General features: G+C 45.8%; 1 protein-coding gene across 4 annotated transcripts in view; it reads left to right on the top strand.

The window, feature by feature from the left end:
- RUNX1 (runt-related transcription factor 1) overlaps window positions 1-24,831 on the top strand; it is a 280,164-nt gene that overhangs the window by 242,435 nt on the left and 12,898 nt on the right. Inside the window, exon 5 of one of the 4 annotated variants that reach the window (XM_011999144.1) lies at window positions 3,805-4,601. The exons of the other annotated variants lie outside the window; for them this stretch is intronic. Coding sequence (XP_011854534.1) covers window positions 3,805-3,950 — 146 coding nt within the window. The 3' untranslated portion in view covers window positions 3,951-4,601. Of the gene's footprint in view, window positions 1-3,804; window positions 4,602-24,831 lie in introns of those variants that run through there. 4 annotated transcript variants of the gene reach the window in all.

Below are 24,831 nucleotides of genomic sequence, written 5' to 3'. Positions count from 1 at the left end.
GCACCTATGCTGATGGAACCAGAGGTCCTGACAGTGATAGAGAAAGAGCTGTCTTCCCTGTGTCCAGGGAGCAGTGCCAGATGGGGAAACAGGAGGCGCAGGTGCCTCTTGCCCTAGCCTCCAAAAACTCATGACAGCTTAGATGGTAGGAACAGAAGATGATATGATGACCAAAGCCAGACAGTTGGGACGGACTCAAGAATTTGACCACCCAAAGTCAGGCATGTCACTGTTGTTTTGAAGCAAGCTGCCTTTTAAAAAAGAGACTTTATTGCCAGGCATTGTTGACTACACACCCATTTCAAAAGGATGGTGATTTACAAATCACTTGAAGATAGCCTTTCAAATTTGGACATTTAAAAAAGAAACTTTTACTGTAGTCATGAAGTAGTATCAAAGTTTACCAAAAGTTTGTATTGAGAGGAAGAACAAACAATATATGCTAATAAGAAAAACAGCTCTACTTAGAAAGCTACTTTTTGTATTCTTAGAAAGCTACTGCTTGGGTTTTCTGATTAGGCGTAGTTCTCCAGACTGAATTGGTTTTACTCATCTGCATGATTTTTCCTTGCCTTATGGAACAGAAATTCAGACCCACTCGCATTCAGTTATTTTAGGGCTCTTTAAAATCCAGTATTTGTGATTTAAATGATGTGGAGGGATTTTCATTACCTCTGTCTTTGCTTATTTCCCTCTGACCCTTAGAACACCCCACCCTGACTTTTTGGGAAATTGATGGAGGCAGAGGGTTTCACCTGCCTCAATTGTCACCAGCCCTGTTACATTCCTCCTTCCAAGACTTAGCCTAACAGGGACCTTCTCATTATTGAACAATTGCCTTCAAAGCAGTAGAACAGCCCAATTGTTATGGAGATTAAAGATACCAATTGCAAAACTCCTGTAAATAAAATCTTCACTGACAAACCCAGTTTCTTTTCATAGACTTTTCTTCCGTAATCTCTTTCTGGCAGAACATCTCATGTTTTGATGTTAGAGATTCAGTTACCAACCACAGTAAATAAAGCAAAATAATAATAGAAAAATAGTATAGAACTCACCCTAAAAACAAACATTGGCCAACCGTGTTTATTTTTTGTCTCTCTGTGCACTCCTGAGAATTGATAGGGGAAGAATGTACCACCTCTTATTCAGGTTATTTCTGATTAGCAAGCTATGGAAAGTCTTCAGGTTGAGTTTTAGCCAGTTCACACTCCCCTAAATGGCATGGGATAGACCATTTTCTGTTTTAAGAGAAAACAGAACAATGGCGCTAAATGCTTGACTGAATGTTTGACTAAATGTCGACTGAATCATGGGTAGGAAAGATTGGGCAGAAAAGACAGCCACTGCCTCCAGACACAGGATGCCACAATTCCCGGCGCCGTCATTATTCCATACAACCTTAGGGTCATGTTTAGGGTTTGGCAGTTTCTCAATAGGGTTTCAAGATTTTGAAAAGTGTCTTCCAATTCCGATCTCCATAGATCCTATTATGGGAATTAACCTTTTTGGAAGGGGATTCTTGCTCTTAAAGATGAAATTCCCTACTTTCTTTCCTGGAGGGAATCAGTATGGGCAGAGGGAAGAGGAGATGGTGATCTTGACCTGTGAGTCTCATGTCACCTAACACCTATGGGATGGCATGAAACTTGAGCTTTAAAACACACCAGGGGCTGGGCACGGTGGCTCACGCCTGTAATCCCAGCATTTTGGGAGACCGAGGTGGGTGGATCACCTGAGGTCAGGAGTTCAAGACCAGCCTGGCCAACATGGCAAAACCCATCTCTACTAAAAATACAAAAATTAGCTGGGTGTGGTAGCGGGCACCTGTAATCCCAGCTACTTGGGAGGCTGAGGCAGGAGAATCGCTTGAACCTGGGAGGCGGAGGTTGCAGTGAGCCGAGATCGGGCCATTGTAGCGGTGTGGTAGCGGGCACCTGTAATCCCAGCTACTTGGGAGGCTGAGGCAGGAGAATCGCTTGAACCTGGGAGGCGGAGGTTGCAGTGAGCCGAGATCGGGCCATTGTACTCTAGCCTGGGTGACAAGAGTGAAACTTCACCTGAAAAAAAAAAAAAAAAAACCACCAGGAATGGAAATGGTGCTTAATTCCTCAACCATCTTGGTTCTTCCACCCAATCTGAACTGGGTCACTGAATCTGAGCCTTTGTAAGTCAACATCATCAGTTCCGTTTAGTAAGACTTGGGCCACTGTAGTGTCCAGCTCAATCCTCCTGGAAGTATGGAGGACACTGTGGGATCCTTCAGTTGGTGTCAGTTAGGGAAGATCTGTGAGTCAAGCCTCAAGGCCCTCGCTGAGTCAGTGCTAACTTCGGTATCAGGAGCTCACCCATCTGGGACGGTTAAGTGTCTCAGCCCTGTAAATTGCCAGTTCCTGCTATGGATGATGTCCTCTTTACCTTACGGCTTTGTGGTTTCAACCTGAGTCATTCCAAAGCCAGATCTAAGACCCAGAGAGCTTATGCTGTGCCAGTTCCTCTTTGTATCACTGGAAGGACTACATATGTACACTTGCTTTGGGATTTTTTTTTTTAAGAACATCTCAAGATAAAAAAGGAGGAAGAAATAATGTGACTAGGGATTGCACTTCCTGGAGTTGCAGGTCATATGAGGGAAGCGAACATGGTGATTTGATTCAGTCTCATGGGATTATTACACTGTTGTGGCCACTCTCACTCCATTAGTGCATCTCTCTGCACATATCAGATGGCAAATTATATAATGATAAAGTTATTAAAATATCTGTAAAAGTCAGCACAAGCTCAAGGGCTCGGACTTGGCCTTTCTGCCCGTTAAGTGGTTTATTTAGCTCTCTCATCTCAAGGCTGGTTCATCTTCATCTATACTTTGTCGTAAATCGCCCGCTACGTGGAACAGCCATAATGGCCTGAGTTTTAAGACACACTTCTGTTGGTCATCCAACGAGGCTGGTATCTTAGAGATGAATGCAGAAGCTTTTGAAGCGTAAGACTCACCCACTTCCCTGTTTTAAAATGGTAGCCTTTGTTTGTGATTGTGTCTATACCCGGGTTATCATACAGCAGTTATGACAGCAAGATTATGACAAGGACATTGCCTGGCTCACGTGTTTACCAAAGGGAGTAATAAAATAATGATAGCTCGTATTTATAGAACAGACCAATGTTGTTGGTTCATTGAATCCCCACCACCAGTCACCTGTGGGTGCATGACATGGTTAGGGGGAAGCATTGCCCGGAAGGTCCTGCCTGTGGTGTCTGCTCTGTTTTCACGTGACCCAGCACTGTTTCCTTTACCACCAAGTCCCAGGCCCTCATCTATCACATAAGTGATTAACCAGGTTGTCTTAAACACTAACATTCTATCATTCTGGATACTGCAGTTCCCATGAATTAATGGTCACCCCTAACTAACATTCTCAGGAAAACCAGTAGGGTAGTCCCAGAGCCCCTCACTCTGCTGCTGATTTTGAAGGAGCGTTCATAGTTTTGCTGTGTGAGAGGCTCTGAGCCACCATATGTTCCTAAATGAGAGAAGTCGTTGTCCAGACGTGGATCTGTTTAATTTAATATGATTTACCACAAATTACGAAGCATGACTTCAAAATTGAATTTGTGCAAAATTACTGATGGCCAGTTCAGGTGGAAGGGAAGGGAAATCTTGTTATTCCTATTCCAGAATCTCTTCCCGATTTCCTCATTTGATTCTTTCACGCCTTGGGGTAGGGGAGGGGAATGCATTCGCCGCTCTATAAAGAATTGTCCTTATTTTCTAACCTTCTCCCTGGTCACTGATGGCTCCCTCAGAGAAGACACAGCAGCCTGGAGATGTTAAGGCAGAAGTCAGTTCTTCTGTCCATCCCTCTCCCCAGCCAGGACAGAGCTGTCCTTTCCATCTCATCCTCAGAAGGGACTCAGAAGAGAGATGGCAGCCCTCAGAATGCACGTTGTGAGGAAGGCAGAATGTGGGTCTGTAATGCCCCGTGTCACTGCTCCCCCTGTGCAAACCGTCGTAACAATCATAGTTCCTAACTCGTGGGAGAATTGTGAGGATTAAATGAGTTAACATGAAGAAATCACTTGATGCGTAGCACATGGGAAGCGTTGTGTGTATTTATTAATCTTTCACAAAGTCTTTGCAAGGATTGAGATATAGTTTTATCAAAAATTTAGCATGGATCCCGGTACACTTTCAATACTTAATAAATGGTCAGCGTTATTCTTTTCACTATTACTGCTATTTATATGCTCTTATTGGTGGCATTGTTGTATCGCCAGTTGGTTATACCCATCGATCCTCTCCAAGTCACACAGCTACTCTGTGATAATTCTCCTGGTGTCTCCTTATTCCTCAGGAGTGATTATAGCCCCAGAGTGGATAAAGGTATTGGTGGTTTTAGTGGTATTTTCATTTGAGTTTTGCTTCCTTGGACAAACCCAAACAGGAGAACTTCCCATAACCAGGGTTCCACAAGACAAAATGGTAAATTGTTAAAGTTGAAAGGACCTTACACTTCTTTGCTCAAAGCCCTATATTTTACTCATGAGACACTCGAGGCCCAGGGAGTTTCAGTGATTTTCCCAATTAGAAGCAGACCTAACATCCAGGTTTTCGGGCTCCTGGCCCAGTGTTCTTCCCATTGGCTGGTTCGGTTCTGCCTCAGAGGTCGCCTCGGAACAGTCTCTGGGGTTGGAATGGATCATTCACTTGGACACTGAACCATGCTGTCCCTCACACTGCCTTTTCCTGGAGAGACACCATCTCGGGGAGATGCTAGGTCCCGTGGTCTGGTTCAGTATCCAGGGCTGCTTCTGAGTCTCCATTTTTAAAATGTTGAATTCGTGCTAAGGAGGAGTGATCTTTTTTTTTTCTTCTTTTTTCTGAGACAGTGTTTCACTCTTGTCACCCAGATTCACTGCAACCTCCACCTCCCAGGTTCAAGGTATTCTCCTGCCTCAGCCTCCTGAGTAGCTGGGATTACACAGTCGGGATTACAGAGCCTGCCACCACCCCCAGCTAATATATATATAGTACAATATATGTAGTATTTCATATATATATATATATCTGTATTTTTAGTAGAGATGGGGTTTCACCATGTTGGCCAGGCTCGCCTCGAACTCCTGACCGCAGGTGATCTGCGCACCTCGGCCTCCCAAAGTGCGGGGATTACAGGCATGAGCCACCATGCCTGGCTGTAGGAAGAATCCTTAAAGCATGCAAGGAAGGGAAGTCCTCCTCAAAGCCACACCTACCCTCCTCAGCCCCACTCAGCAAGGAAGGGAAACACTCCTCAAAGCCATGCCCGCCCTCCGCAGCCCCACCCGGCACCCCCGCCCTGCTCCCTGTTGGAGACAACCAGCTACAGGAGACTGACAGGTCCTGAGCACAAAGTCCACGTGGGTAGCAGGCAAGGGTGAACCCCGACCTGTCCCATTACTTGCATGAATTGGACACATCAAACAAATGCGAATGGTCAGCCTCTTTGGTGTTTTTAATGAAGCAGCTACAAAAGGATTTCTTTTAACCAAGTTTCACCTTCCTTTGTGATTCTGAGTTAATACTATCCTGTGCCAATTTTTCCCACAAGCCTGGCCCTTTAAGCCTGCTTGGGGCTGTGGCTTGGGCTGGCAGGCCAGAAGCAGGACAGCAAACAGGTGTGCGAGTGTGACGGGGCAGAGGCCGGAGCCACAGCTGTGGGAATGCGAGGCCGCTTTGGCAGGCTGAGGCCAGGAGGGGCGGGAGGCTGGTGCTGACTGATGGTCCTGTCATCCCGGCTCAGGATGCCACTGCCACACTTCATGCCAGTTGCTCCCTACAGAGAGCACGGCTATGAGAGGGAGAGAGCTGGGACCAGATGAAGGCGTCCCTGTGACGGCCACGTCCTTGTCCATGAATTCAGGGTCAGGGTGACGAATGGCAGGGCCAAAAGCTACCCTGGAATGTCACAGGAATTTGCAGAGACTAAATGCCCTTCTCTCAGAGGCACCAGAGTGGAGGCTCCTGCATTGACGGGTGGCTTCTGGGCGCCGCCTCAACCCCCCACCCCCCCGCCCGCTTTACTAAGACTTGGTGACTCGGTAATCCTCCCTCCTCAATGAAACTTATCTAAGAATTGATTAGGAGGAGAGACTGGAGCGTGGCAGTAACTAGCAGTGCAGACCTGTCATCTCCATCTTCCCCTACCGTAGCGCGTGGCCCTTGCCGTCATGGCCACACTCCCAGGGGCTCGCGCTCGGAGCTTGCCTCAGCAGTCTGAGAACCACAGATTTGAGAACAGATATGAGGAGAAGAGACTTTTCTTGCTCAAAGACATGGATCCACTCAGAAGCAGCATTCAATGGTGCTGTGAGTTTCCGCCCAAGGTAATGACCTCCTGTGACTTGGGCACTTCTTACAGTGACTTGCAACTTCTGAGCACTAGAGATGAGTGAATCGCAGAAAACTAGACCCCTCGTTAGATGGATGAGCCCAGAGAGGTTAAGAGACTTGCCCAGGGTCACACAGATACCGCCCATATCGGAGCACTCAGCTTTCCTTTCCCCTCCTCCCCAGCTTGGACACATTCCTAGGATTTGGATGTAGCAATGTGAACCGTCCTGAGCAGTCCCTTCAAAACAGCACTTAGGCGAAAGAGGGGCTGTTGGAACAAGACAGAACAAACACCCGTGTGCCTCTGCACGCTGCTCCACCCAGTTTCTCATCTTTATATTACAGAAAAAGAGTCTCAAATAACCCAAACAGGCAGGGTATGATCTGCAGACAGTCTGCAGGCATCTGCCCAAGAAGCTGCCGGTCGGCTGGTCCATCCTCCTCTGATTTATGTTGTGTGTGTTAAGCCTTAAATTGTTGAGTCTCTGGCTGGCTGCAGTGGTATTACTGGAGGGCTGGTGCATGTTTTCGGCTCACGGAGCTGGCTCCGGTACTGGAGGTGTTGGCCCCGAATCAAGTCCAATCTCACACCTGTCTGAGACAATGAGGGCCTTGTTAGACACATCTCCAGTCCAGGAGGCACAGGCTGCTTATTTTTCACATTCAGAACCAGGAGGAGGGGGGTCTGGGACAAGGGAGATGGGAGAAGCCAAGGGGAGACTTGGGAAATGCTGGGGTCAGCCGCCTCTCGGGCCCTTTCCCTCTCCTTCTCCCTCCTCCCTTCCCCTGCTCTTATTTAATAAACTTCTCCTTACTTTTGGAAATTAAAAAACAAACAAACAATACTAACAGTCGCCCTCTTATGAAGGATAATTTCCTACTGCAGAACAAGGAGCTTGTGGCCTGTTGTAGGATAAATTCCCAGTCATGATGGGAGTGGAGCAGCCCAGGGGACAAGCGGGGTGAATAGGCAGCCCCCACCCCACCCCAGCGCTGAAACTTGAGCTCTTTCCACTGTGAGGGTGCCTGTCAGTGAGAGGTTTTCTCTTCTGGTTTTCCCTCCACTGCTGACATTTCAGTGACAGCCCCAGAAAGCAGAGGGGACTTTGTCCCCAGCTCCATATTATTCATTGATGAAACCGCAAACTGTTCTGTCCTGGTTCAGCCTTCCTGTCCCTTGTGATCAGAGCAGACAGAGCAGGCCACCAGGACTGACATCTGCAGACACTTTGCAAATCCAGTTCTCAAGAGGCCCTGACATGAGGCAGCCCTGGGCAGAAGCCCTTCTGGGTACAGGCGGGCACTCCTCAAGGGTGATGACCGCTCTGAAGGACCATTCCTTAGTCAAAGCCACCCTGAAATGACTTCCTATTACAGGACCACACAATGTGGAGGCCCACAGGATAGGAGTCAGGAAAAGAGCTTCCCAGAGTTATCAAAAACCACTCTTTACTGCAAGAGCCAACAGTAAGGAGCCTGTGCAGAGGAGCTAAAAAATTCTCACACATGTAGTGGCCATGTCTTGAGGGCTTGAGTAGCTCGACAAATCTCCCAGCTCCCTTTGTGATCAGGGAGGCTTTACCTGAGCTGGGAGGCATTTAGGTGCCAGCAGTCACTCAAACAAGGAACAGGCAGCCCTATCCTTCTCATCCATACACAACTTATTTAAGCACTAAGCCCCATTGCTGACTCATAATTCGACCTCAGAGACACAACAGGGAAAATCCACATGCTGTTTATTCCATTTGAGACTGAGGACTTACTAGAGATGAGGTTGGGCCAGTCTGTGTTTTGTAGTATAAATCATTTGTAGCTCAGCCACCCTCGTATCTCTATATGTATGTCATTTGACAATCCCAGAGGGACAAAAGGACAACTTTTCAGAGGCAGCAGAGTGACAGACGGGAAATAGCAATGAGCATAGGCAACCTGGACTTCTGGCTACACTCCAGCCTGAGTTTGAATCCCCTCTGTGTGACCTTGAGTGACGTGTGAAGACCCAGTGTGCTCACTGTTGATGCCTTGGTCGTCAGAGAGTCCAGGGACTGCACTGCATAGGTTCCCTTAGCCCTGCACTCCTGGTGAAACCTGTCCGAACATGTCATCTTTGGAGGAAAGTGGCCGAAGAAGCAGGTGTTGCTATTTCAGGCCAGCTGATGCCAGGGAGGCCTGATACCTATGGAGACTATGGAACTACCAGTTTCCTGACTCCTTCTCTAGCCATACCTCCCTGCCTTGCTCTGGGCCACAAGGTGCTCCATTCTTCCAAAGCTCATTCATGCTCTGAAATGACCAAAAAGTCAAGCCAATGAACAGGAGGGAGGCTGGGCACTGAGGTGGCTGAGTGCTGCAGGTCTTCCTGCTTGACCTCATCTCTGAACACCCATCGCCAGTCCTGCCCACAACCTTTGGTCCATGCTGGATGCCTACCCAGAAAGTTCATTCCTCTCCTCCCTACCACATCCCCGAATCCTGCCATTCTTCAGGGCACCTCACCTGCCCCATCTCCTCCAGAACATCTTCGTCCTCACCGAGGCCAGGACTGACTCCCTTCCCGACTCCTGACTGATCTGTTGGTCTCTGTCACTTTGGCATTTCCCCACGCATTGCCTTCTGCTGTTACCAGATAGGCTGCACGTTTGAGTGATGCTTTGCCAACTGTCATGGCTATGATTTCCCACCATTTGTGCTGTAAGATAGTCAAAACTCGACCACCACTGATGAGATGCCATCCAGGCAGGCAACCCTGTGTGTGCCCCCACCCGCTACACACTCTTCTCCCCAGAGCACGTCAGGGTTCTGAGATCAACAAGCTGGAAGGAGACTTCCAGGTGGGCAGGAACTCTCTCCTTCCCAGGACCCCCACAAACCTAGCCCAGAGCTGTAGAGAAAGGGGTCGCATGAGTCATTGAGGAAGGATTTTTCCTTGCTCCTGGGACAACAGGTCAAAACTGTGTATTTTAGGTTTTAAGTTAATTTCAGAATCTCTTGCCCTAAACAATTCCTTTCCTTACAAAGCACCAACTCTCTGCTGGGGCCCTTTGGCTGTTTCCTTTCTCCATTCTTTCTGTCTCCTTTCCCAGATCCCAGCTGGGAACCTGGGGAGGGAGCCTGGCTGGCACCACCTGCCCCTTCTAGGGCCCTTTCTCTTCTTGTTTGTGACAAGGAGGAGCCTAGGAAGTCTCCATGCTTCTTGGCTTTCTGGCCTTCATCACTTTCACAGCCTTCTGCTAACTAAGCTATTCCATTGCCCTTTGCCATTCCCTCCCTGAGGCCAAACTCTCTCATCCCAGCCTCTTTCCTTCCATCTTCCTTCCTCTAGAGACTGCTCAGCCTCATCAGAGGCTGCCTTCTGAATCCTGACCCTGCTTTCCACGTTTCTTTAGACATCTCGATCCCAGAGTAAGAGTGCATGATTTACCCACCACTTCCTTGGACCCCAGCCCCTACTCACTGCTAGCTCCTGGCAGTGGCGTTCTTCTTCCTTCCTTGGTGTGCAGGTGTGCCCCTGTGTGGCCTCCTGTAAAAGCATTCTAGATTGTTCTTGGTTCCAGCACTTCTGAAACCCATCCTTCCAAGTTTACTCTTTATCTTGCTTTCGCTTGTATTTTCCCACTCCTCATGGAAGCCTCTTTCCCAAACCCACCCTTTGCCCTATGGTGGGGGCTTCAGGACCCCCAGCCCCAGCCCTGGAGCATTTCAGTGCTGCCATCCTGCTGGCTTCACTTGGTGCTTCCTTCACACCAACTACAAAAGCCAAGGAAGCTTCCCCAATCCCTCCCCTCCCCACCATTCTCCTAGCAGAATTACATTTTAATTTTCAGCTGGTTGGATGAAGAACCATTCCAACACCTCTGTGTCACCCTCGGTTGACTAAAACAAACAAACAAACAAAAATGTGGGTCAGCAGAGGGGAGACGTGGTCACTCTCCTTATCAACCTTCCCTTTGCCCATTCTTTGTCTTCTCTTCCCTCCACCTCTGTTCCTCTGAAACCTCTTTGGTTCAAATGAAGGGGAAAGTAATTCAGAGGTGCTGTTGAAACGGGTTTGCTTTTTAATTTTTTTTCAAAGGAGACGGGAAGTTCCTGTTTTTTGGAAAGGTTGTTCATTTCCAAAGAAGTTACACAGCCAGTCAGCTATAGGATGATCCCTGGCTGCATTTTTTCGGGGTAGTACACAATACAAAAAAATAAATCAATGAGAGAGAGAGAGTCAGTGAACACAAAGGGAGATGTTATAATAGGCTTTTGTTGGTACTTGCATTTTCTTGTTGAAAAACAGAGCAAAGACCCTGAGGTGCTGAGGTGCGGACAGAAGCCTGATGTTATCAGGCCCCCAGAAATCCTGCCTGCAGTCCAGTGGCAGGCAGGATCCAGAACTGGAAAAGACGGAGGCAACTGGTCCTGCTCAGCACAAACGGTGCTTTTAGTCTTTCGTAAACAGCCTGTGCCCCAGGGCTCAAATCCTTCAAAAGTTTGCCTGGGTAATTGCGTTTCATTGCTGTCTGGCATGTGCTCATCAGTCTAATCTGGAGGTTCAGACAGCCAGGCCAAAGCTTGCGAGACTGGAGGAGAGCGAGCCTGTGCATTTAATCCACTTGAAAGACAGAATAATACAAGTGCATCTAACTCATTATTTTAAGTGATGCTAGTCAAAAAGGGGATGGTGCTTTCCATAAAAGGGTTTAAAGTCAGCACGTTGCAGTTGCAGCCACTTGGCAGTTTCAGGCCATTAGAAGAAAAGGCGCACACAGGTGACAATGTGATCCCTGTCGACGTCTGCTCGTCCCTGAAAGCCTTCCTCCTCCCCACGACCACCTCAACACACAGAAAGCAAAAGGAATGGTAACCTCCATCCCTAATTTTGACTTTGGGTTATTTGTACATTTACAGCAACAGACACCAACTTTTATTTCAGATTTGGGATTGTTTTGGCATAGTTTCAGGCTGGAGAGAAGACATAAATGAAGTTAGGACTTCCCAGTCCATCTGACCAAGCTGAGGATCTCACAGAGCTATAAGCAGGCAAAGGTGCCCCCCACCAGAACCATCTGGCCAATGTGCTTTCCAATGACTTCTATCTTTTTTTGAGGTTTAGCTAGGTCTTTTTGTTTTGTCAGTATATGGTAACTAGACTGATGGGAGGGTTATAGTTTCTAACTATCATGTAGTTAAAGCAGTCGTCTACAAAGAGCCAGAAGGTCTGTCCCTGCTCTGTTGCTGATCTGCTGTGGGGAATAGAGGGAGTCCCTTCACCATTCCGCACTGCAGCTTTTTCTGAGATGGGGCTGGCATGGTTGTCTCTGCTGTCTCGGAGGTTGCTTTCTGCTCTATCATTCTGTGAGGCATTGGAATGAAACCTTAAGAAATGTTGACAGTGATTTGCATCATTATCTAGTTACATGTGACTCATGCCCAGGAAGCCCAGGAGAGGCAAGCGCCAGCCTGTCCCTTCCCAGATGGCAAAGCCGACGGTCAGCTCAGGAGCAATCTTGTTGGTAGTTCACACCTGCAGCTCACCCAGGGCTCGACATGCCAGCTCCAAGTCTGGGTGCTAGGCCATGAGGCTGAGAGAGCAGTCGCCTTAAACCTTAGCACAGGGATGGCGTTTCCCCCTGGGTGCATCATGACTGCAGCCACCCAGGATTCTCACAAGGGCTCCAGAAGGTGCTCACCGCACACCTCATCTCCTCATACCCCTCAGTTCATTTGTACTGTGCCCCGGGGACAATGCTATCACATTCCACACCTGGAAGTCACATCTTCCATCTTGTCATCATGGTAGCTTAAACCATTGTGGCAGTGTGTGCTTTCCCTGAGCAGGGTTTTCGTTGACACTTTAGGGCACACTTGATCTTGTGGGCAGGGTCATTCTCTGTTGTAGGGACCATCCTGTGCATTGTAGGATACTGAGCAGCATTCCTGGCCTCCGCGTACTAGATGACAATAGCACTCCCCCTTCCCCAGTCATGGCAACCAAAAATGTCTCCAGACATTGCCAAAAATCCCCTGGAGGAGAAATCACCCCTGTTTGATGATTGCTATTTAAGAGTAATTGGGAAATTCACAAGGATCTTCTAGTCAATATACACAAGATCTCAATGCCTGAAAAAAATGTGAGTTACTTAGCTATCTAACCTTGGTAGTAAGTCAGTTTTGACCCTTCAGTCCTGTAGGTCCTAGCATTCCTGTTTTCCATAGGTCATCCCTCTTGTTGAGCAAGAGTTTCATAGTTGTCTGCTATCTCAACCTCTACATTTAATTAAAAAAAAAAATCTTCCATTTTAGACCAAGCATATAGCTTCTATGAGAAAGCCTTCCTTGGTCTTGTAAATCAAAGCAGTTCTCTGGAGGGAGGTTTCCCACTGCTGGGCTGAGTATCATCTTTCTCAGGGTGACCTCATCTATTAAAGTATGAAGGTTGTATTTGAAATGCCATTTACTTTCTCTAAGTCAATAAACGAAGCTGTGGATCTTTAGATCATCAGAGGTCTGCTTATTACCAGGTGGTTTTGTGTGTGTGTCACTTTTTTAAATCGAGATCTGTGTTGGAGTTTAAAAGAATTCTGGCGGATTTCCATTTGCCTTTCTGAATCAGAGTTTGGGGTGAGTGAGTGTAGATTGCCCCTAGATGAATCTGACTTTATTAGTTTGTGTCCTTTGTTCAGAGCACCAGGGATGAGCTTATGAAAGCACAAATGGCTCTTATCTTCAAATGTTTCCTTTATGCTGCAAATTCCACCTCACCGACCTGTGTTATTAATCTATTGCAATCCCAATTAGTTCACATCAAGGTCAACTCTTTGGGGTGTGCAAAATGGCTGCAAACTTAAGTGAACAACTTCCCCTTGTGTAGATCTCACATGAAGGTGGAGAAGACTGCAGCAGGGGAACTTAGAAGAGAGAGGGAGTTGTCTGATACCACAGAAGAAAGTGACAGCGATTCCCCTTGGCTCACAAGCCAAAGAAATCCAATTATTCCAAATAACTTAAAACTTGCACAGGAACTTGCCACCAAATAAGGGAAGATTTTAGCCTCTTATTCACTCTGTTGCTTGATGGCAAATATTTAAGAAACTTCAAAAAATAGAGAGGTTCAAGAGAGCTATTTCTCGGGGGCATGGAGGTTTCTTGGGGGCATTTCTCGGAGGTCTGGAGGGCTATTTATTTCTTGGGGGCTATTCCTGTGCATGGAGAAGCCTTGAGTTTAAGAGGTATAATACACACTACTCCTCCAGAACTATGAAAAATAAGCCGGAGCGGGAGGGTCTGCAGGGCCCTGTGTTTAGGAATGAAGGCTGCCTGTCCTGCCACCTCTCAGGAGCGCCCATCAGAACAGACAGTAAAGACACGAATGGCAGGTCTCCAGTTGTGAGGCAAGGTCCCTCCTAGTGTGAAGAGAATATACTTCCTGGATCTGTCATTATCTCTAGCATATCAGAAGGGGGAACAAAAACAACAACTAGGGTGGCAAGGCCCTACTGAAAGAGAGAAACTCATTGTTCTGCACATTCAGAGACTTCCTAGTTTTATAGCCGTTCAGAGCTCTTGGAGGTGAAGGGGCAGCCAGAGTGAAAGACCTGTGTGCAGCGGCCAGGTCAGAGGGCGTGTAGAAGATGACAGGAAGCATTCCCACAGGGCAGTTCCCTGAGGTTCTGTCCTCCAGCTCTTGCTGCAAGGAATTCTAGAAGCCTTGGCCTGATGTGTGGGAAAGGAAAACAAGGCGAAGAGGATGCAGGTAGGAAAAGAAGAGTTGTGACAAGGTGGTCAGACGGGAGGACTGCATGAGAAAAACAGAGGAGGAGAGCACAAGCAGACACTTGATTTCACTAGCGTTTATTGAAGGGGATGAGGCACTTCCACTTGAGGAACTCTCCTTCCCTGTCAGGATATCCTTCAAATTGGGAGCGTGCAATGGAAGCTCTTAAAGAAAGAACGGTTGTCATTCATTGCGGGTCACACCTCACAAGACAAAGAGCAATGAATCCTCGATTTGTAAAATGCAGCTTTCAGATTCTGCGTTGTGGCTGACATGGTGCAACACCGCTGTGTGGCCCTGACGCAGCTGTGTTCTGCAGGGTGGCTGCGGTGCTCCTTGTGGAGGAGGCTGGTGCTCTGCGGGAGGAAGGGCTTACGTCGCATCCTAGCTGTGCATGTGCTACTACCCTGGAATAGTGCACCTTGGAACTCTGGCTGCCTAAGGAAGGTCTCGTTTCTGGTGGCTTTGTGGGGCCAAGCCTCTCCCTCTTCTGTCACCTGGAGCACCAACCAGCCAAGACAACAGTGCTCTCCAGACACTGTTATCCTTTCCTGGAAGGGCAGGGGAGAGAAGACTGTTTCCTGCCTTCAAGGTGCCAGCTACTGCATTGACAATATAAGGCAGAGGGGCACGTTTCACCCTTCCAGGAATCTAAGGGGCAGATGCAATAATGTCTCCTCCTGGGGGGAAACTGAGTCTCCAAGGCATTCAGTTACTTGCTTCAGCACACTGTGAGTGAGGGGCCAAGCCAGGGTCTCTGTCCTCATCTCTCAGACTGCGGAACTATGCCCTTATTGTATCCTTACTGAAGCCCTTCTGGCTTTTAGAGAGACAGCTCTGGGATGAGATTCCCAAATCCTGAAAATGTTTGGGGCCAGAACAAACAAAAGCATCATGTTAAGCCATCTTCCATGTTTATTGTTTTTAATTCTCCTTTCCCCCCATTCATGAGTTTTTCTTCTGATTTTATTAGAATGCCATCCTCAGTGTTTGCTGCTTAAAACCAGAATCCCTGGCGTAAAATCCAGTAAGCCTGCCTTAGGGCCCACGTCATATGGGAGCAGAAGACAACAGAGACTGCTCGCTGGGCTTCAAGCCACTCGAGAATTTTTCAAGCAGTTCTAACATTTTACAACATCAAAAAAGTGCCAAAGTGAAAACTAAGGCTGCAGCTAGGAGAGTGCCCACTGAGAAAGCCATGGTTGGGCTTGTGTAGAGGAGGGCTTCTGGGGTCACTCTGCTCCATGCCCCCTCAGCCTCTCCCACCACAGGTCTGGCTCAGGGACAGCACTCGGGTGCAGAGGGCTGGGGCGGTGGCAGAGATGGATGAGGTAGTCGCCAGAGGAAGCCCAGGCTGCAAACTGGCATGACACACACCTGTGTGGAACAGATCTCCCTCTGAGCTGGGCTCTAGAGCATCGTATTCTCCAATACTGACGACTCATAGGTTAGGGGGTTCATCATTTTGTAGCCTCTGCAGTACCAAACATAGTCACTTCTTTTTTTTTCTTGCCTGCTGACACCCTAAGGCATTACAAGGACTCTGGTAAAATCTCAGCCATGTTACTTAATATGATCTGCCCCAGGGACAGCTCTTACTGTATCTGTTTAGCCAGAGGTATCACAGGTGCCTCTCTGGGAAATCCCACCAGCCCCTCACCAGCACAGTGGAGATTGGCTGGAAAGCACGGCCTTCCATGCCCAGCCTGGACTGCAGGTTGGCGATGATGATCTCCCAACCTGGGCCTTCCAAGCATAGACCATCGAGCGTGCACAATCCTCTTGATATCAGGTGCCACCTCAATAGAGTGCTCTTCAGAAAATTCTGTTTCTTTAGCTTTGTACAGTCCTGGGGGATGCTGTGCCTCTTCTGCTTGAAGCTTCCCAGCTCCCACTTGAGGTGTCAGTGATTTGTTTTATGGGAGTGAGTATCCTCGTTCTCCACCAAGGATCCAGTCCCAGGATGGAGGCTGCTTGAGATATCCGAGCACTCAACACAGTATTTCTGGCTTATCTTTTTCAAGGAACTAAGAAGGAGGGCAAAGGTGCTAGAGGAGTAGAAGGGAGCAGAAAATCATCTTTACCCTCCTGGAGAAGAAGGAAATGGAGGAGTGGAAGGGAATAAATAGGGTGGCCGTGCAAGAATCTAATGTGCTGGTGTTGGAATTTATCCAACCTGTCTGTAGAGCTCCTTCAGGCCTAGAAAGTTGTATACGGGGGGGCAGAGGTGCAGAAAGTGGGAAGTGCAGAACATCCTTATGGAAAAGATGTCTGCCACAAACGTTTATTTAACAAAGTACAGAGAAAGAATCTGTCTGCAAGGGAGGAGGCAGCAGAAACCAGAAGGTGCCTTCTGTGCCCTCTGAACTGTGGTCCCTCCAGCTGTGTGCACTGAAGGCCACTCTCCCTCCGCCTCAGGGACACGATGCCAACTGAGAATGAGACATGTTCTAAAAACACCCATCTTTTCTGGAAGCTAGCGACCTATCCTTGAACCCTCCCTCCAAAAGAACTCTGCCTAAATACGGAGCCTTTTTCCAGACGCGTCTCAGACTCATCTGGCTGAGGGGAGCAGCCTCGTGGTGCAGGGTGAACTGTTTCCCCTGGGAACTATCTGACAGTGCTAATGAGGAATTGCATTTTGCATTTATAGAGTACCTTTCATCTGTGGATCTCAAAGCTGCCCCACAAACATTAATTAACTCTCACACCTGTGAGGCAAGTGAGCCTGGTTACCCCCATTTTTAGAGGTGAGGAAACAGAGGTTTGAAAAGAAAAGGACTCCAGGGAGAACCAGCAGGGTTGGGGGCGGCATGATGTGAGGAACCAGCATTCTTGATTCACAGGGCCCTGACCACAAAGCCACAAAGCTTCCCCGGCGAGGTGATGAATACGGGTCCCGGAAGCAGGGAGTGGTGGAGAGGCAGCCACAGGGCTCCCTTCTTCCCTCCCACAGGCAGCCTGCCACCTTCCAGGCTGGCAGGTTGGCGGTGAGGACGGGATCCCTCAAAACCTGAGGCCTTTAAAACAGCCTACCCAGGCAGGGTTCTGTCCCGGCTTGGTCTGACTGCTTCCCTTCAAAGTAATTGCTGGAACAATGAATGTATCTGAGCTACACATGACTAACCAAGATGTCTGCAGCCAGCCAGAGACGAACGGTTGGCAAATCCTGGAGCTGTTTCACAACCTCCCTTTTTTCCAGGATCCAGAGCTGGTGCTGACTGACTCATGTTGTCATGGGATTTCAATGATATAGCAACAGTGTGCTGAGCCGGTGTCTGCTACCTGGGGGTACCTGTAGTAGGAATAGGTGACTAATCATCTTTACTTGTGCTGTGCCGGAGCTTTGCTCCCTGCTGCAGAGGCCAGAGGAAACACTGCTTCTCAAAGACAGTGGAACTTTCAGGGAAATGTCCCTTTCAGAGCAGAGTCACCCACCCCCAGGGACTCTGAAAGGCCCTGATATCACACACCTCTGAAAGGTGATGCTGGGAGGCATCTGGGGTCACCTCCTTTGCCTGCAGGGGAGCCTAGCCCTTTCTTCCCAGGGGTCGCAGACAGTGAGATGCAAACCACCACTGGGGCTCGCCCTAACACATCACCCTGGAAACTGACTCACATCTCTGAGTCCTGAGTCACATCCTGTTGTGTGTTCTGAGGTCTCCAAGAGGGCATTACACCAGCTCCCCATGACTGAGGTGAACTTGGAGGGAACCCTGGGAACGTCCCTACCTTCCTCCAGGCTGCAGGAGGGAAAAAATTCCTCCAGGGAAATAACCAGGGCTGCCCCTTGGGTTTATATGTTCACCAAGCAGATTTGGGTTTTTCAAAAATAGATGGTAGAAGAACCCTGTGGCCTATGTGACTTTTATTTTTAAATAGCTCTGAGAGATGACTGAAAGACCTGGCATTTTAAAGATGTCAGCCACATAACCAAGAAGGGGCTTTCTAACTATAACCTTCTCCAGGCCCAGGATGAAGGAGGGTGCTCAAGGGGTGCTTCTGAAGGTGGGTATTTAAAAGACCCTAGAGTGGACAGTCAGAGGAGGGTCAGGAGGGGTCTCTATCCATCTTCTCCCAGCGCCTGTGGGGAGCATGAGGACAAAGAGGGATGTTTTGAACTTCTCAAAGAACAAGATTTTTTGTTTCATTGATTTTCTCTAATACTTTCCTGTATTTAATTTCACTGGTTCCTAGTCTAATTTTTATTACTTCTTCTCTTCTGCTTGCCTGAGGTCCGCATTGCTTTTTTTCTCCAGTCTCCTGAAGCAGAAGCTTCAGTGACTAATTCTGGATCTTTCTTTTCTAATATATGTATTCAATGCTATAAATTTCCCTCTAAGCACTGCTCTGTCTGCATCCAAAAATTGTAATAAGTTGTATTTTCATTTAGTTCAAAACACTTTTTAATTTCTCTTGAGACTTTTTATTTGACCCATGGCTAATGTAGAAGTATGTTGTTTAATCTCCAAATATTTGGAGATTTTCCAGTTATCTATTATTGGCTTTTTAGTTTAAATCCATGTGGTCTGAGAAAATACTTTGTATGCTTTCCACACTTTTAAGGATCTTAAAGTGTGTTTTGTAGCCCAGAATATGGCTTATCTTGGTGAATGTACCATGTGAGCTGAAGAATATGTATTCTGCTGTTAGACAGTATATTCCATAAATGTTAATTAGATCAAGTTGACTAGTAGTACCGTTTAGGTCAACTGTGTCTTAATTTTCTGCCTGCTTGATGTATCAATTACTGAAAGATGGTTGTTGAAGTCTCCAATTGTTATAGCATATTTACCTATTTCTCCTTGTAGTTCTATCAGTTTTTGCCTCATGTTTTTTGACACTCAGTTTTTAGATGGACATATATTAAAGATGATGTTTTCTTAGAGAATTCACCCACATTATCATCATGTAATTCCCTTCTTTATCCCTGAAAATTGTCCTTCCTCTGAAGTCAGCTTTGTATAAAATTAATATAGCTGCTCTAGCTTTCTTTCAATCAGTGTTAGCATGGTGTATCTTTTTCCATCCCTTTACTTGTAATCTGTATGAATATTTTCATTTAAAATAGGTCCCTTGTAGACAATATGTAGTTGGGTCTTATTTTTAATCCACACTGACAATCTCTGTCTTTAAATTGGTGCATTTAGGGTATTCATATTTAACCTAATTATTAATATAACTGGAGTAGTATCAATCATATTTATAACTTTTATATTTGTTGCACCTGATTCTTCCCCCCCACCTTTTTCTACCTTTTATAGGTTTAAACATCTTATACGATTCTGTTTTATTTCCTGTTAGCATATCAATTATTCTTTTTTAAAAATGTTTTTAGTTATTGCCCTGGAGTTTGAAAAGTACATGTATAACTAATCTACATCTAGCATCAAATAACACTGTACCACTTCTTCCTTCCTATCATTACTGCCTTTTATTTCATTTGTCCACATGCTACAATCACCCAATACCTTGTTACTATTATTGTAAAGTTATCTTTCAGATCAGTTAAGAAAAATAAAACTTAATTTTACTTTTAAGGATCTTAAAGTGTGTTTTGTAGCCCAGAATATGGCTTATCTTGGTTCATTGTACCTTAATATAGTACTTTTCTAATGCTCTTCCTTTTTTATGCACTTCTTTTTAACGTTTCTCATAGGGCAGGTCAGCTGGCAATGAATTATTCCAGTTTTGTCAGAAAATATCCTTATTTCTTTGAATTTGAAGGATAATGTTGCTGGATGCAGAATTATAGTTTGGTAGCTTTTTGGTTGCAACACTTTATTTATTCTGCTTTGTTTGCATGGTTTCTGAAGAGAAAGATGATGTAATTCTTATCCTTGTTTCTCTAAGGGTAAGGTGTTGGCTTTTTCCTCTCTCTGGCTTCTTTCAAGATTTTCTCTTCTCTTTGGTTTTCTGCAGTTTAAATACGATATGCCTGGGTGTAGATTTGGTATTTATTATGCTTGATGTTCTCTGATCTTTCTGGATCTGTGGTTTGGTATCTGTCATTAATTTTGGAAAACTCGTAGCCATTAATACTTCAAATATTTCTTCCAATGTTTTCTTTTTCTTCTCCATCTGGTATTCCAGTTACACCTTTTGAAACTTTCTCACACTTCTTGGATGTTCTTTTTCCTCTTTATCTTTTTGTTTGGTAAGTTTCTGTATCTTCAAGTTCATTGGTTCTTTCCTTTGTCATGTCCTGTCTACTAAGTAAACCATTCCTCATTTCTGTTAGGGTGCTTTTGGTTTTTAGAATTTCCTTTTGAGTGTGAAGAGTTTCAGGCCGGGCACGGTGGCTCACGCCTGCAATCCCAGCACTTTGGAAGGCCAAGGTGGGTGGATCACCTGAGGTCAGGAGTTCAAACCAACCTGGCCAACATGGTGAAACCCTGTCTCTACTAAAAAAAAAAAAAAATAGCCGGGCGTGGCGGCAGGTGCCTGTAATCCCAGCTACTCAGGAGGCTGAGGAGGAGAATCGCTTGAACCCAGGAGGTGGAGGTTGCAGTAAGCCAAGATTGCGCCACTGCACTCCAGCGTGGGCTACAGAGTGAGACTCTGTCTCAAAAAAAAAAAAAAAAGTTTCCATCTCCCGGCCTACATTATCCATCTCTTCTTGCACGTTGTCTTCTTTTTCCATTAGAGCCATTAACATGTTAATCATTGTTAAATTCCCTGTCTGGTAATTCCAAACTCTGTGTCACATCTGGGTCTGGTTCTGATGCTTGCTTTGTCTCTTCAGACTGTGTTTTTTCTTGCCTTTCTTGTAATTTTTAATTGAAAGTTTAATATGATTTATCAGGCAACAGGAACTTAGGCCTTTAGTGTGAGTTATTATTTTCATGTACCTAAGAGTTGGGCTGTGTTTAATGTTTGCAGAAGGTACCAGAGACTTCAAATTCCTCTAGTGTCCTTGTTTTTGTCTCCCATGTTATCTGTGAGCTTCTCTATGAACTCCTCCTTAAATAGTCAATCTACTGAAGCTCTTTCAGCCATAACCCACTGTTATTATAATATATTGGATCCTGGGAGAATCTGGTGGAGTTCCTGAATGAAAAACCCACAACAGTGCACTTCCTCCTGAAACTGTAGCCCCCAGGAGTGTCTTACTCTCACACCAGTCTGTACTCAGCCTCTAGCAATCTGTCAAAATCACCATTAAGTGTTCCCGTCAGCTTATGAATTCAGAAATTCTGCTCCCAGCAAGCAGACCTCACTGTGATTCTCTGTGTTTGCCTGCTTCTCAAAATTTGGGGTGGCAGTTTGCCCTGCAACTTCAGCTTTCCATTGGACTTAAGAAAAGTCATGGATTTTCAGTTTGTTCAGCATTTTTTCTTATAAAAACAAGAGTGATGACTCTCAAGCTCTTTACATTTTGGAACTGAAACTAGAAGCAGCAGGACATTCTGATATGAATTATTTAAAAGGGTCACTGTTGACTCTAGAGACATTTTAATATTGCTGCATCAAAAGATAAAAGCACTCTCCTTTCTTCTAGTGTGATATATGCCATGTACACCTCTGAGCTCACCACTAACTTCAACTCTACCTTATCCCTAACTTCCCATTTCAAATGGAAGGGAATGGGGTTTGAGGATGTGAAAAGGGGTCCCTGTTTTACCCATTATTTGATGATTAAAAAGCTGAAAATAACCTATCACAAAATGGCCTCAGTAAAGTGGCTGCATCAGACATCATTTAGCCTGGAAAACCAGTATGCAGAAAGGCTTAAATTTAACTTTTTGAATCCAGTATTATTTATTTATTTATTTATTTATTTATTTATTTATTTAAGACGAAGTCTAGCTCTGTCACCCAGGCTGGAGTGCAGTGGCGCAATCTCGGCTCACTGCAAGCTCTGCCTCCCAGGTTCACGCCATTCTCCTGCCTCAGCCTCCCAAATAGCTGGGACCCCAGGTGCCCGCCACCACGCCCGGCTAATTTTTTGTATTTTTAGTAGAGACGGGGTTTCACCGTTAGCCAGGATGGTCTCGATCTCCTGACCTCATGATCCACCCACCTCAGCCTCCCAAAGTGCTGGGATTACAGGCAGGAGCCACCACGCCTGGCCCTGAATCCAGTATTTTTTAATGGAAACATGAGTTGGTTGAGATACTGAGTTCCTGCCTTCTCCATCCTAATCCCAAATTTCCAATCTCCTTCCCCCTTTACCATTTAATCTCCTGAGCCCAGCTCCTCTCCAGCCTGAAGAGTGTGTCTGTCAAGACTTTAGCTGTGAACAAAACACTATTACTTGAGCCTTATCCTGGAGCAAATGTGTGTGGTCTCACCAATGAACGTCAGATAAGTCCCTTGGCATGGATTTTTCTTTTTAGAAATATCATCATAAAGGTTACTCAGACTTATTGAGCATTTACTATGGCCAGAAATTGTAATACTTGCTTTCCATATAGTTTATCTCACTTATTCCTATTACTCTTTGAAGTCAGAATTCTAACTATGAACCAGAGAAAATAAGTGACCTGCCTAAGGTCTTCCAGTTGGTTTATGGTGAAGACAGGATGCAAACTGAAATTTGTCTGTGATTTAAGTTCGGTGCTTTCCCTAGTCTCCTCCATTCAGAGGCAGAACATAAGCATGTAATAGATACCACTAGGGTTCTTGTTTCTACATTGGGAACAGCTGCTTGCAAGTCCAAATTAGGCAGCTAATCTAGCAGTTAGCCCAGATACAGCCCTGAGGCACCCCAGTAGCTGTAACTCCCAGAAGGCAGGAACCTTCCATTCACTAGTGAGTCCCCAAGACAGTGGCCCAAGTGAAGCCAAAATGTTTGTTGGAAATATGAGTGAATAAAAAAGTAATTTCATGAACATATGAATGAATACATGAATGAATGAAGCAACACCCAGTATAATGATTACTGCAACAGGAAGATGCCTTTCCAAGCATCACAAGGTCCTGGGATCTTCACTGACTATAAGTGCCAGTGGGGCAGGGACCATATTGGTCTTATTCATCACTCTCCTACCAGGTAAATTAGCACATTCCTGGCACACTGTAAATGTTCAATACGCTTTTGTTCCTTTTGATGGACTCACTTATCACAGGCAGCTCTTTCAAGAACAAGTAGCCCTGTGCTCTGGAGAATGATTTACAGTGGTTCTCTTCCTCAGCCCGTGGCCTTTTCTGGATAACTCCCATCTTACTCCCCTCTACTTCCTCTTCCCAGAATACACCAGTTTATTATTACAGGCACCACTCTTCACCCCATGTCTGATTCTTCCCTCACTCTGCTTAATGTACAAGTAAAACAAAGAAATACTGTGTAGGACCTATTGGAATTAGAATCCTGCTCTGTTACCATTGGAAAGGATTTAGGGATCATCTCCCTTCAGAGGTGAGAATAAGAAAGTGTAAGTGAGTAATCCAAGGTCACCCGGTTGCTCACCAGACAGAAAGACCCAGAGCCCACCCCTCCTGCCTGTTAGTCCAGTGCTCGGGTGGCCCGTGAGTTCGTGTTGGCCCTGTCAGACCAAAGACAGTAATGAATATTAAACCCAGAATGCACCATAGTATCAGGCCTTTTTTGTTTTTGTTTTCTATTAGTAACACACGCAGAAGAGGCAGCAACTAAAACCCCAACATCAGAGGCTCACCATCCCCACCTTCTGGCCCACCACTGGCAATGAACCCAAGCACAAGTCACTGCAGTCTCGTGAAAGAAAACTGATGTGGGGGGTTGGGTGGGCTTCAGGGTGTTTATTGCCGTCTCCCCCTCCAACACCTGGAAAGCTAAGTTATGGTGTGAAGTCAGAAAATGTGGAATCTGCAACCCTGTCTTTAAAAAAAAAAAAAAAAAACTCATAGAACTTGGACTCTAATCATAAAGATTTTACCAAAGCATATTTTTTAAAGGCTGTGAAATATTATGCAACGTTTGCATGGTTTAATTATGAGTTTAGAAAAGCCTAGCACAACTTTTTCACTACAGTAAAACATGACAGAGCATGAATCATGGCATAATACTTTATGCTTAGTGTGGCTTTAGACACGGGGTTAGAGGTGTGAGGCTGTCTACACAACAAGGCATGAATTACTCTACCGCAATTCACGCCCTGGGGGGCTTTCCGACAATTCTGAAACCTCTTTTGTTTGCTTTTAAAATGATTAAAATATTGGAGTACTCTATATTCACTTAGTAAACGTGTGTATCTAGTATATACGCATGACTTATACAAAATATCTAAGTATAAGGTTTTTTTTTTCATTTGGAGTAAAATACCTGCAGTAGCATGGGAATACTGAACAGTCTGCTATTTCTGTTTGCCTTTAGTTATTGGAAACACTGTTAACTGTAAGATTACACAGGAGCTTCAGCCAAGGTTGAACATTTATTTTCTGCTGAGTTTAAAAGGGACCAGCTCTTTTGTTCCTTGCCACCTCTTTAAATCCTCTAAAATTTGGAATAAAATGAAGACCTTTCTTTAATATTAGATTTCAAAGATTCCAAGCTAAACTATTTGCCCAGGAACTACCAGGTTTTTTAAACTTAAAAAATCAGTTATTTTCATGCACACACAAAAAAGAAAGAAATGAATCAGTATGAGGGAGGGAGGAAGGGAGGCTGTCAGGAGAATACTGGGGAGGAAGATTTGGGTCTCCAAATGTCTGATTCTGTTATCCACTGTGGCAGCTTCAGAGAGATAAACAGAAAAGCAAATGTGAACTGCTGGAAATG

This window comes from Mandrillus leucophaeus, unplaced genomic scaffold (genome assembly GCF_000951045.1).
Source record: "Mandrillus leucophaeus isolate KB7577 unplaced genomic scaffold, Mleu.le_1.0 Scaffold582, whole genome shotgun sequence".
Lineage (NCBI taxonomy): Eukaryota > Metazoa > Chordata > Mammalia > Primates > Cercopithecidae > Mandrillus > Mandrillus leucophaeus.
This window is presented reverse-complemented; position numbering and strand designations above follow the sequence as displayed.